At 42.4% G+C, this 11,026-nt stretch overlaps 1 protein-coding gene across 3 annotated transcripts; it reads right to left on the reverse strand.

Annotated features, from left to right (window-relative positions):
- Positions 1–57: 57 nt before the first annotated feature.
- cfap74 (cilia and flagella associated protein 74) lies at positions 58–10,876 on the reverse strand. Of its 3 annotated transcripts, none has more exons than XM_053850615.1 (29): positions 10,838–10,876; positions 10,566–10,693; positions 10,364–10,486; positions 10,071–10,196; positions 9,888–10,006; positions 9,676–9,742; positions 9,348–9,437; positions 9,131–9,254; positions 8,936–9,006; positions 8,440–8,562; positions 8,260–8,381; positions 7,647–7,775; positions 7,497–7,584; positions 7,251–7,424; positions 7,064–7,197; positions 6,726–6,993; positions 6,533–6,667; positions 6,320–6,450; positions 6,117–6,254; positions 5,855–5,964; positions 5,716–5,771; positions 5,090–5,209; positions 4,779–4,934; positions 4,582–4,708; positions 4,351–4,505; positions 4,141–4,276; positions 3,865–3,956; positions 3,629–3,763; positions 58–3,406 (listed from the first exon to the last, which is right to left on the reverse strand). In XM_053850615.1, the coding sequence occupies exons 2-29, from the start codon at positions 10,626–10,628 to the stop codon at positions 3,308–3,310; spliced, it is 3,411 nt and encodes a 1,136-aa protein (XP_053706590.1). In that variant the 5' UTR covers positions 10,629–10,693; positions 10,838–10,876; the 3' UTR covers positions 58–3,307. The 3 variants fall into 3 exon arrangements, with proteins under 3 accessions (XP_053706590.1, XP_053706589.1, XP_053706591.1); XM_053850614.1 differs by having other exon boundaries at positions 3,832–3,956; XM_053850616.1 differs by lacking the exon at positions 10,838–10,876 and having other exon boundaries at positions 3,832–3,956; positions 10,357–10,486; positions 10,566–10,692.
- Positions 10,877–11,026: the final 150 nt, after the last annotated feature.

Here is an 11,026-nt window from a genome sequence, read left to right on the forward strand (position 1 = left end):
AAGAAAATAGTGCCATCTTTGGTAACTTAACGCTGTTTACCTGCGCAAACACGGGCGATCGTGATTTTATTTGAAGAGCAAACACCATCTCTGTTTGCTGTATTCAAATACAAAAGCACAGTAGTCGTGATAGTGTTTGTTAAAGTCTTCAACATACAGGTAACATAGCAATAATGTATTGCATGTATTCTGTATTTTTCAAAAGTACTTTTAGAAGTCTTGAATCATTGGGCAATTTTAAACTAGGACTGCAACTAACCAGTTTAGTCACAGACTACTTGAGCAATTTGTCGGTGAATGATTTGAACAGATGATAATAACAATGTTATTATACTGCAGTAGTCATGAGAAAACATAAAAAAATATGTCAGTTGTAATAATGAATGACCACCGTATTGACTGGTCAGGACAAGTCAACTTGTTGACATACACAGCCTGGCCAAAAAAAAAAAAATCGCCACCAAAAAAAAAGGGTCATACACACCATACACACCAATATTTTGTTGGACCGCTGTGGCATTGTTTCGATAAGCTTCTGCAATGCCACAAGATTTACTTCCATCCAGTGTTGCATTCATTTTTCACCAGGATCTTGCATTGGTGATGGTAGAGTTTGGCCGCTGCGCAAAGCCTTCACCAGCACATCCCAAAGATTCTCAATGGGGTGAAGGTCTGGACTCTGTGGTGGCCAATCCATGTGAGACAATGATGTCTCATGCTCCCTGAACCAGTCTTTCACAATTTGAGCCCGATGAATCCTGGCATAGTCATCTTGGAATATGTCCGTGCCATCAGGGAAGAAAAAAATCCATTGATGGAATAACCTGGTCATTCAGTATATTCAGGTAGTCATCTGACCTCATTCTTTGGGCACATAATGTTGCTGAACCTAGACCTGACCAACTGACCTATTTGCTTAGTTAAATCCAGGGGGCAACTTTTTTTTTTGGCCACACACAGGTTGACAATCACATGACTGGTCCGATTGTAATGTTGTATTGTCACACTTCAGTGTTTAAGTGACGTTTTGCAGCTTAACATTTCAATTACTCAAAGTAGTGTGATGGTCCCGGAGCCTCAGCAGTCGGGGACTAATCGATTTGTCGTGACCGTTCCAGCTCTAGTGTAAATACACCTGTATATTTATGCTTGAAACAACGGCAGCCATGTTTGGACATGATCTCTGGGACTTTCTGATACTATTGTGTCAGAAATTTCAGGAAAACCCTCAAAATAATGCCAGACTGCAAACAGATTGAGGGTCGTAACCTTAAGATAAATACAACATTGAATGTATTCAAACATGGCCTGTTGATGGAGAAACTTATTTAGTCCTCCTCGCATGGAAGTTTATTTAAATAAACAACATTCTTCAGTCGTAACTTGTTACTGCCAACTCATTTGGTTAGAGGCAAATGCTCCACAACTGCACACTAAGTGGAGCAGCAGCGCGACAGTAAATGGTTGAAGCTTGTTTGCAAAGCAACCTCAAATTTGCCTACTACAACTGAGCCACATTTGTTTTGTTTGGCAACATGGCGTGATCAAATATGACGCAAAAGCACTGCGAAACAAAAGAAAACATTCCTCTTAGTGAATAAAACCAAGTACTGGATGCGGGGTCGTACATTTTAAGAGTCGACGTCAGAGACTTGACCTGCTAATGTACTTGGTTCAGTAGCTGTTCAATCTAAAAGCTTAGTTTGGCAAAAGAGCATCAGCACAGATGATAAGAACGCTCTTGTCGAAGAACTCTGTGGGGATTGACTTCCTCCGTGAGTGTTTGTGGGTGGACTGTGGCTGCGGCGTGGAGAAGACTCGATCATTATCAGCAGTAGTCTAGGTAGAGTGCTCAGAGGAGGGGTTAATGCTCGCTGGGTTAATGCGTTACTTGGAGACATGGAACACTTTGTTGTCTCGTGGGAAAGTAAAGAGTGTGGGTCTCGGCCCGATGGGGGAAGACAACAGCATCACCTGCTATGGAGGGTATTTACTTCGCGCTAAAAAGCAAATTTGAGCCACCTATTTTCGGATCATATTTTATGAGACTGGAAATGTTTTACATAAATTATAATTTTTTTCCTATTTTGAGACATTTGATGGGGAAAAATACTGTGGAAAGAACCCTTTTATTTTAATGATATAAATACTAAATGGAAACATTGGGCCACAAATAGAGAAACAAAAAAATGCTTTTAATCGACCTACTTATTGAACACCATGGATTTATAAGCACCTCTGATTTTACACAATGAAAGGACCTTCTTGCTTCATCAATCCACTGAGTCAGTTGTGGTAGTGAGTTTCCACTGAGATTCATGGGGCCAGGTTAATGCAGGAGAGATTTGGTCTCCCCTGGTAACGCCCCCTACCTGTCTGCATACAAGTGTTGTGAAGCTCCTCTGGGGAGCAGCTTGCTGCCGACTCTCACCCCAACGACGAGGGTGGAAACATAATATTCTGCAGGTTCTGTCTTCGCTCAGGTCAGGATGTAAGTGTGAGTAAACTGGAGCCAGGAAACCTGACCTGGTTACGTTTGATCTCTTCCTCACTTCACGATAGTTATTTAATAATTCAGTAGCCGGCAGGAGAACAGACACAAAACTGTCCGCGCATCCTGCAGCGTAAGTGGCTCAATCCCACAGCATTTAAAAGAGATCAGTGGAGCAATCAGATTAGAAAAAAAATAGAAAAAAAATATCATCCATTATCATCTTACAAGCATTTCATAAAACACTACACAAAGCTAAGCCAGTAATGACCTTGCGTTTCACAGGCAGGTTGTAGTGCAGTAATCTGATTTAGCATAATCTCCCACAATCTGTGATAAATGCTTACAGCGTGTATCTCAGATCCTCGTGGACCACTGGAAACATAACTAACTGATCACAGCTGTGGATGTGGCATAATTGGTCTGAAAAAAAAGTGATTTGTCAGACCCAACACCATCAGAGTGGAACAACTGTGAACCATTTTAGGTTTTTATTGGAGACATTTCAACATTTTTCAGTCCTCTATAAAACACATTAAAACAATATATGCAGCAAAAATAGTTACTATTTTATTTTATTTTTGTATTTATAAGATAGAGGTAATATTTTTATTTGTTAAATAAACCACGGCGGAGACTTTGTGACTCATTTGCACCCCCTACTGGAAAAAAATGAAGTATCGACACGCCACCCTTTTTTAATATGGTAAGCTTTGGTCATTTGTGGTGAATGTCACAGAAGCATGAAGAACTTGCTTGTAAAAGCATGTGTGAGTGAGCAAGGGCCGAGTTTACCAGCAAGAACCTGCGTGGTAGTCAGTGAGCCGACACCAAGGCCATCAGGGTCACGTTGTAAACATTTGTCTCTTCCCCCTTTACTGTAAGAGACACGCACATCTGCACAACATCGTTGGGCTGACAGCACACGCACACAGACACACACAAACATCAAAACAACAGAGTTTTTTTTATTAATTTGATTCATTTTTTTGAACAAATAATTTATCCATTTGTAACGTACCATTACATACAAGAAATAAAATCTATTTCAAATATAATTGAAGATTGTATTTGAATAACTTTATAGAGCTAAAGCTATAAAGTTACGAGGACATTTCTGATGGTTCTCATCCTCACCTTGTATCCCGTCTGTGGGGTCCATGACAGCGTGATGAGGACACTAGAACCGGCCTCCACTGTGCTTCTCAGTGGATGTATGGAGAAGCCGTGCTGCTGGATTGCTGCCACATTATCCCAGCTAAACTCGCCGCTCTTAAAACAGAATAGAAAAAACAATCGGATATAAAGAGCACATAATTATGTCCGCACCTATGCTTTACCTTCTTCGTCTGAGCGGATTTGATGCAACCCACCCTCAGCTCTCTCCGCGCCGGCGTGATGGCCCCGTCGCTGAAGCTTGCCAGCAACTTCACCAGTATGATGTGTTTCTCTGTCATCTCTGTCCCTACACAGCACACACACACAAAACTCTAAACATAAAAATACATCGGTTTATATCATATATTTCTCTCTGATGTGACTTCACTCATCACCTGGAACTATTAAAGTGACTGTTTCTGACAGCTGGGAGACCAAATGACACGCAGAGGTCGAACCTTCATCTCATGTCAGACCAGGATAACAGTTACCTCTGAGTTGGAGAGGGCTGAACAAAATCTCCGGTGACACCAGTGATTCAACCGGCACCGTCAGCCGGTCCGCTCCTTGTATATACATGTTGTTTTCCGAGGCTGCACCTTTCAGTTTGATCTCACATAATTTACTCTGCAGAAACAAACAGTGAGGATTCATTTCAGGATTAAAATAACAGATCAGGTTTGCTGAGGCACAACACAGACCCCATTCGAAAGCTCGATGACAAGTCTGTCGGAGTAATTTGCACAGGGGTGGTCCGGCTGGAAGGTGATGATGACATCCTGGCCCTCTCCTGGTTCGATGGTTCCCTCCATTGGAATCACAGTGAACACGCTACAACCGCTGTAGTTCTGGGTTCCTTTGGAGAACACAGAAATAAGCGAGATATGCTGGAGACAGTTCTGCAATACGCAGAAATGTGCGCAATATCTTACCCACAATGGGCTCGATCTGAGTGTCAAGCAGACAGGCAACCTTGTCCACCTCCACTTGTTTACTGCAGGTAGCGAGGCTGGCAAGAAGTACTTTGAAACCTACTGTAACAGTCGAAGTGTTTTTCAGCTACAAACAAGGATGGAAAGAGTGTGGATAAATACATCTAGATACACAACTTGAGAGTCTTCAGACTTACCTTCAGAGCTTGCGAGAGACTCTCTTTCTCCAGCACATACCCGTAGTCTAAAGTACCTCCAGGACGGGAGCAGGACACGGCGTGATTGACCCCGTTACCCAGCAGAGTCACTTCGAGGGTCATTGTTTTGCATCTGATTTCTAGAGTCTCAGAATACTAACAAAACACAGGAGGATTTTGGATTTTGATGAGACATTACAGTTAATCATGATTTTATTTTGACACAATTGAAAGCAGCAACATGGCACAGAGTGAGGTCGAGAGTTCACCTGTCCTTCTCATGAACGTTTTGACGATTTAGACTGACACACCTTGTTCTGAACGGCTGGAGAGAAGGCCAGAATCAGAGTGAGTTCTTCTCCAGGTCCAATCTCTCTGAGAGCATTGAGAATTGAAAAGGGTCCATAGAGGTCGAGTAGCGATGAACCCAGCTGGAGAAAAAGTCAAGTGTTTTTAATGGCTGAAACATTCCACAAGACAAATGAATGTATTTCTAAAGCAGCGCTTTTCAATTGAGGTGCCGCAGAACACTACTAGTGGTATGCCATGAGAGTGTCAGGTGTGCCGTCGAAAAATGACTGTCCGTCAGTCAAAGCAGCGCTGCTGTGGTGCTTGGCGCTCCTCTTCCCACACACTCACTGCAAAGACGCCGCTCACATGCACAACTTCCAGCTTGTTTTTAGACCAGGTGGACTGTCAAAGTTTGCTTTGTGGTTTAAAAGTTGATGAAAAACCAAATGCACGACAAAACAAATCTGCAGTTCTTCACAAATTAATAGGGATTTTCTATGGGACTAAAGCACAAGTGTGCTTTGGCTGAGGTTCCTTAGGTGGTGTGCCCTAGGGCTTTTTGAACCGAGGGTGCCATGGCTAGAAAAAGGTTGAAAAACACAGGTCTAAAGGGTCATGACTTGAGAAATGATTGATTTTTTTTTACCTCCAAAGGCTCTGTAGATATATTCTTGACAGTCAGTCGTTTGATCTTTTTCTCTCCTGGAAGTAAATGGTAAATGGCGACAAATAAAACGCATGTCATGCGATCATATGTAGAACAAACGTCAGCAGAGACTCCTCACCAACTGCGACCAGGTGAAAATCAACAACGTTGTGAGACTCACTGGACACAACTACTAAGGAGGGTCGAACAGCTGGGCACTGCAGCCTCAAGAACAGCGTGTTGTGGGACCTGAAAAGAAGAATGTTGCTCACACACTCACAGAATCATTTTGAGTAAATCTGTCACCCTTTGAGAAGGTGAATTAGATTTAATGATGATTAATAATGGGTAGTTAATTCGTCATATTGCGGAAGCGAGTGTTGCAGAGAGACTCCTCTTACTTCCATGCTGGTTGAGCAGTTCTGTCTTCGACTGGAGGGTCTCCATCAGAGACTATACAGGGAACTGTGTACTCGGAGCAATGCTGAGTGAAGGACGTCAGCAGAGAGAGACGTGCCTCTTCCAGCAGCTCAGTGTTTCTAGGAGAAACATGAATCATTTCTTGTTAGTGATTTCATTTTAGAAAAAAATCCAAACGGCCTACCGAGGCACTTTTACAACAGATTTGGGGGATTCATGGACGGTTTCAGGCTTGACAGGTTCTGGCATTTTGGTCGTCTTTGAATTGGAAGATTTGGGTGCCTTTTTGCTCTCCGGTTGAATCACCTTTTTAATCTGACAGCCAGAAGAATCTTGAAACATATAGTTATGCAGGCACAGGAAGTAGCCACCCAGGTCTTCATGTTCAGGCACTTACTTCCGGCTCCACTGGTTTGGTCTTCTCCAATTCAGTGTCAATGTGTGGCTTGGCTTGGAGAAGAAGGCGCTGAAATTTATCTTCTATGTCTTGTTCAGCCAGTTTGGGACTGAAAGTGACTTGCAACAGACATCTCTGCAAAATGGACGGAGATAAAGTTACGGAGAAGTGAACATCTCACATCAGCACTTACCTCTCCAGGGAGCAGGCGTCCAGCAGAAGGAGATATTCTGATGTCTGAATTCTCGGGTGGGGTGAAAGAGAAGAGCCTCGGGGTCGCTGTTTTCAAGGCCTCCCTCGCTTCAGAAGATAAGGGTTGTTTGGAACAAGAGTAGAGGTTGCTCAGGTAGAGCAGAGCAGTGGATTTGTCTCCCACTGCGGTCGCACCGAATAGAACAAGGGAATGGGAAAGCTCCAGAGGTGGGTGGACCCCGACTGCACGGCAAGACAGACGAAACTCTCTGAGGGAAAGTGAAATTGATAAATGTATCCACCCAAAATGTAGTTTCAACAGAGCTCAGCTAACTGTACCTGTTCATTATAGATTTACAAGTAAGCTGGAAGTTATATTCCTTTGCCTTTTTGGCACTGAATATTAAATCAATCTTCAGTGTCTCCTGCGGCAGGATGATTCCAAATCCATCGTTAGGTTGGATGTCTATGAACTGAAAACATAGTTAGAATAGTCAGTTTGAATGTCTTGCATGATTAAAATTACCTCTGGGATATTCAAAAAGCCAAACTCCTGAGATAGAAGCGACAAGTTGGTCAGCTGCACGGTGCTTTTGAGCGACTGGTAAGTGGAGCAGTAGCCGAAGTCCAGCTCAGTGTGATCAAACTTCAGGTCTGATGTGGTCACAACAGCCTGGACGGTGAAACGGATGGGCTTCACCTGAACACACCGACACACACCTGATAAATAAGCAAGGCCTTCTGGATGAGAGGCACTGAAGACAAAGCAAACCTGGCCTGCGACTCGGACTGTCATGGGAACCTCCAAAACTCCAGTTTCTTTGTCAAAATACTTCTCAGCATCCTCAGATAAGGAGGGTCTGTGTGATCCACACAGATTAGTTGTACATGAAAATCAAGCGAAAAGTTGTTCGTCACATACCTGGGCAGGAACTTCAGGTGGGCATCAAAGCTTGACTGAGCCTGTATGAAGCCAGTTTTTGGTAAGATCTCCATGTGTTTCTTCATTTCCTCACACATGTCAAAGGTCAGGGTCAGAACCGTGCTGGCCCTTTCATGCGAGTGAACATAAGTGAGCGTAAAATTTCAAAACATAAACATACAAGTCATAGCTTTTGATAGATAGATTCAAGGATGATATGTATTTAACTCCAGATAGCTTCCCCCGACTCAACATGGGGGAAAAGTCTTTCACCCCCAAACTCACCTAAGGTTGGGGCGCTTTGGGGGCAAAATGAAGTGCAAATAGAACCACTGCAGGAGCACTTTACACGAGATTTGACCAGACTAGACTGCCTTTATTCGTCCCACAGACGCTCCTAAATTTAACAGACTGAACCAAGATTATAGAGGTGAAACTTGAAGATGATGGATTGTCAACTTCAATTACACACTGGCCGGAACGTTGACAGCTCCCAGGACTGAACGCCTGTCACGGCTAAAACATTTGGGACTGCATTAAGGAGTTGCAAGCCTTTTATAAAATATGCATGAATGCACTAACATCTGACTCAGCAATATTAAAAAAAAAGTACCTGCTTTGTATTAATATCATTTCTTGATAGAGGGAATCGTACATGCAGATCTTCAGGTCGACACTAGGCTGAACCACCCACACTGGCAGACTGATAGCAAGGCCTCTCACCTTGACGGGAATCTGTTACATCAAATCAAAACATGTCATGTCTTCTCAAGTTAACTGAAGGTTGACTTACTGGTATGCAGTTGGGGTCAGAGAACTCAATCTTGAAGTCCAGTTGTTCCTCTCCAGGGATAGTTGGGGTGAAAAAGATTTGCAGTTTGATACTTTCAAAGGGTCCAATCTCTCCTTCTCTTACCTGTAAAAGACAAAAATGTATTCATCTTATCTCCCTATCTTAGTGAGGACAGTCATTGCCATACATTCAATTTCCCCAGGCTCTCCCCCTAAACCTAACCACCTCAAACAAATGGCTAAACTTAACCTTTACACTTAACCAAACTAAAACCCAATTATCAAAACTATTTTGGAGTTTTAACCCTCAAAATGAGGCTTGACAAAGTGAGGACCGAAGTACAAGAATGCACACACACACACAAACACTAACCTTAACCAGGACTCTGAACCAAAAATTTTGAACTCTCCATCCTCAAGTGAAGTACTTTACACACGTTTGAGTATTATTTAATATCATACACAAAGGAAGTAAATTCACTAGAACCAAAACTTACATTTCCTAGACTTATATCGCAGTTGTCAGCTGGAATTTCATCAGGTGTTGTGTCACCTTCTACTGGCACACCTGAGAATAAAACATATCCGTCATCGTCACTGCAGACTGAATAACAAAAATCATACTGGTATAAATTCTTCTTTAAAATATTTTTTTCATCTGAGGACCAAACTATTAAACACAGTAGAGTCACCGGTGGATGTGTCCAGGCGGAAGAGGCTCGCCAGTGCACCGCTGTTGGTCAAGGTGACGGACCGTGTGAGGATCTGGCCGACAACATGTGAGCCGAAGTCCACAAACTGGCTGTCCACCTTGAGCTGGAACCAATGTGTCTCATTACAAAACCGCTAACTTGTTACATCCACATTGACACGGCAGCACATAGATAAATGCGAATGCTGATGACTTACCTCACATTTCTTGATGGTGCACCTGACAGGAACAGAGAAGGGGCCCAGTGCTGATGAAAACCTGACTTCCCCTTCCAAGTTTTTATTGATCTGAGGGAAAAGTTGAACATAATTGGAACTTTTAAAATACATTTCAGCAAATGATAGATTATAAATACTGAATAACTGTGTGGTGTTTGGTTGGAAATATAATACTGATATAGTTTAAATTATTGTTTATCATTGTATAACTAATGCTTGAACTTGAACTTTTAAATCTAAAATTTCCATATTTGGATCAAATGTGAATACATATAACTCAGTGATGTTAATGTGTTTCGTCACAAACCTTGGGTTTGAAAATGGCCACCATTCGACAAGATTTTCCGGTCGACAGCGGGCCTGGCGGGTCAAAGCTGTCGCATAATGAAACAAGAGGTTATAAAGATTAATCTTACATGATATTTAGAAGGATAAAACTAGAGTTAAATTAAAGCTGCAAAACTTCAAATTGCATGTTGTTCAACTTGCTGAGGAATTTATAAGCAGTTCTTCTCTTACTTGATCGAAACAAAATCTCTCATTTGACCGAAGACGCCTTCCAGCTTGCACTGGTTGGTGATGTAGCTGATGTTTTTAAGGATGACTTTTTTCTTATAACTCTTTCCCAAGTCAAAGTCCTGCACCAAAGAGACGTTTAAGTTCAAGATCAAATGAATGGTAAAACAGAAAGTGGAGCAGCACCTTAAACACGATGACCTCCGGTTTGCTGGCGAATGGCGGTCCTTTCATTTTACCCCCACAAACTTTTTTAGTCATGGCGGGTTTGTCTTCCGTGAAAAAAGGCAGAGTTGTCTGCTGCGGGGGTAACTGAAAAACACCAACATGGAGCAGAAACATGGCAATGCTGGCAATGTTTCAGTGTTCAGTAGATGCTATAAATAGCTTCCGACACTTGTAAATTTCAATATGAATTAAGCCTGATAAAACTGTTCGGTCTGGTGACATGAGGGAAAGTAACTTATTTCACCTCGCACCTCATATTTATGGTCCCACAGCCCAGGGAACTCGGGCTCCGCCGCGCACTCATCAGGTTCATCTTGCGATACTTCGTCAGACGACTCGGAGGAGGAGCTGGCTTCACAAATTGCTCTTAAAGGCTGCACACAGATGCACAAATACACAGTTATTTCCCCTGAAACTTTGAAACAGAACTGATATTCCGAACACCTTGCATACCTTTGGGGGAGCCATCAACTTGTGTGCAGCCAGGGTTTTAGACAAAAGGTCCTGTCGACGCATCTTTGCAAATTCACCTGTTGGACCAGCTGCTCAAATATGCTTGTTATTCTGTTGTAAACTTTGCTCTGTTGAAGAAAGAAAGACTTATGGAATAGATAACCAAGACATAAACATGACAACAATCCAGAAACTTCAATTGTGGTGAAAAAAAAAATCAATGGGGAACTAACTAAAAATTAAAACCATTGAAAGACAGACAAGTCATTTACCTGGAGAACTAACTCACAAGCTGATACAGTTGAGCTGACATGTGTATTCATACTGACTTGTACAGAAGCAAACAAAGACTCCAGAATTTGCAGGTTCTTGTGCAATAAAGACACGATAACATCCATGAAAGTAAATCTCTTTGTCCACCAAGATTAAGAGAAGAAAGCAAGTGAGTACTCTCACAAAGA

This window comes from Synchiropus splendidus, chromosome 18 (genome assembly GCF_027744825.2).
Source record: "Synchiropus splendidus isolate RoL2022-P1 chromosome 18, RoL_Sspl_1.0, whole genome shotgun sequence".
In the NCBI taxonomy this organism is placed as follows: Eukaryota; Metazoa; Chordata; class Actinopteri; order Syngnathiformes; family Callionymidae; genus Synchiropus; species Synchiropus splendidus.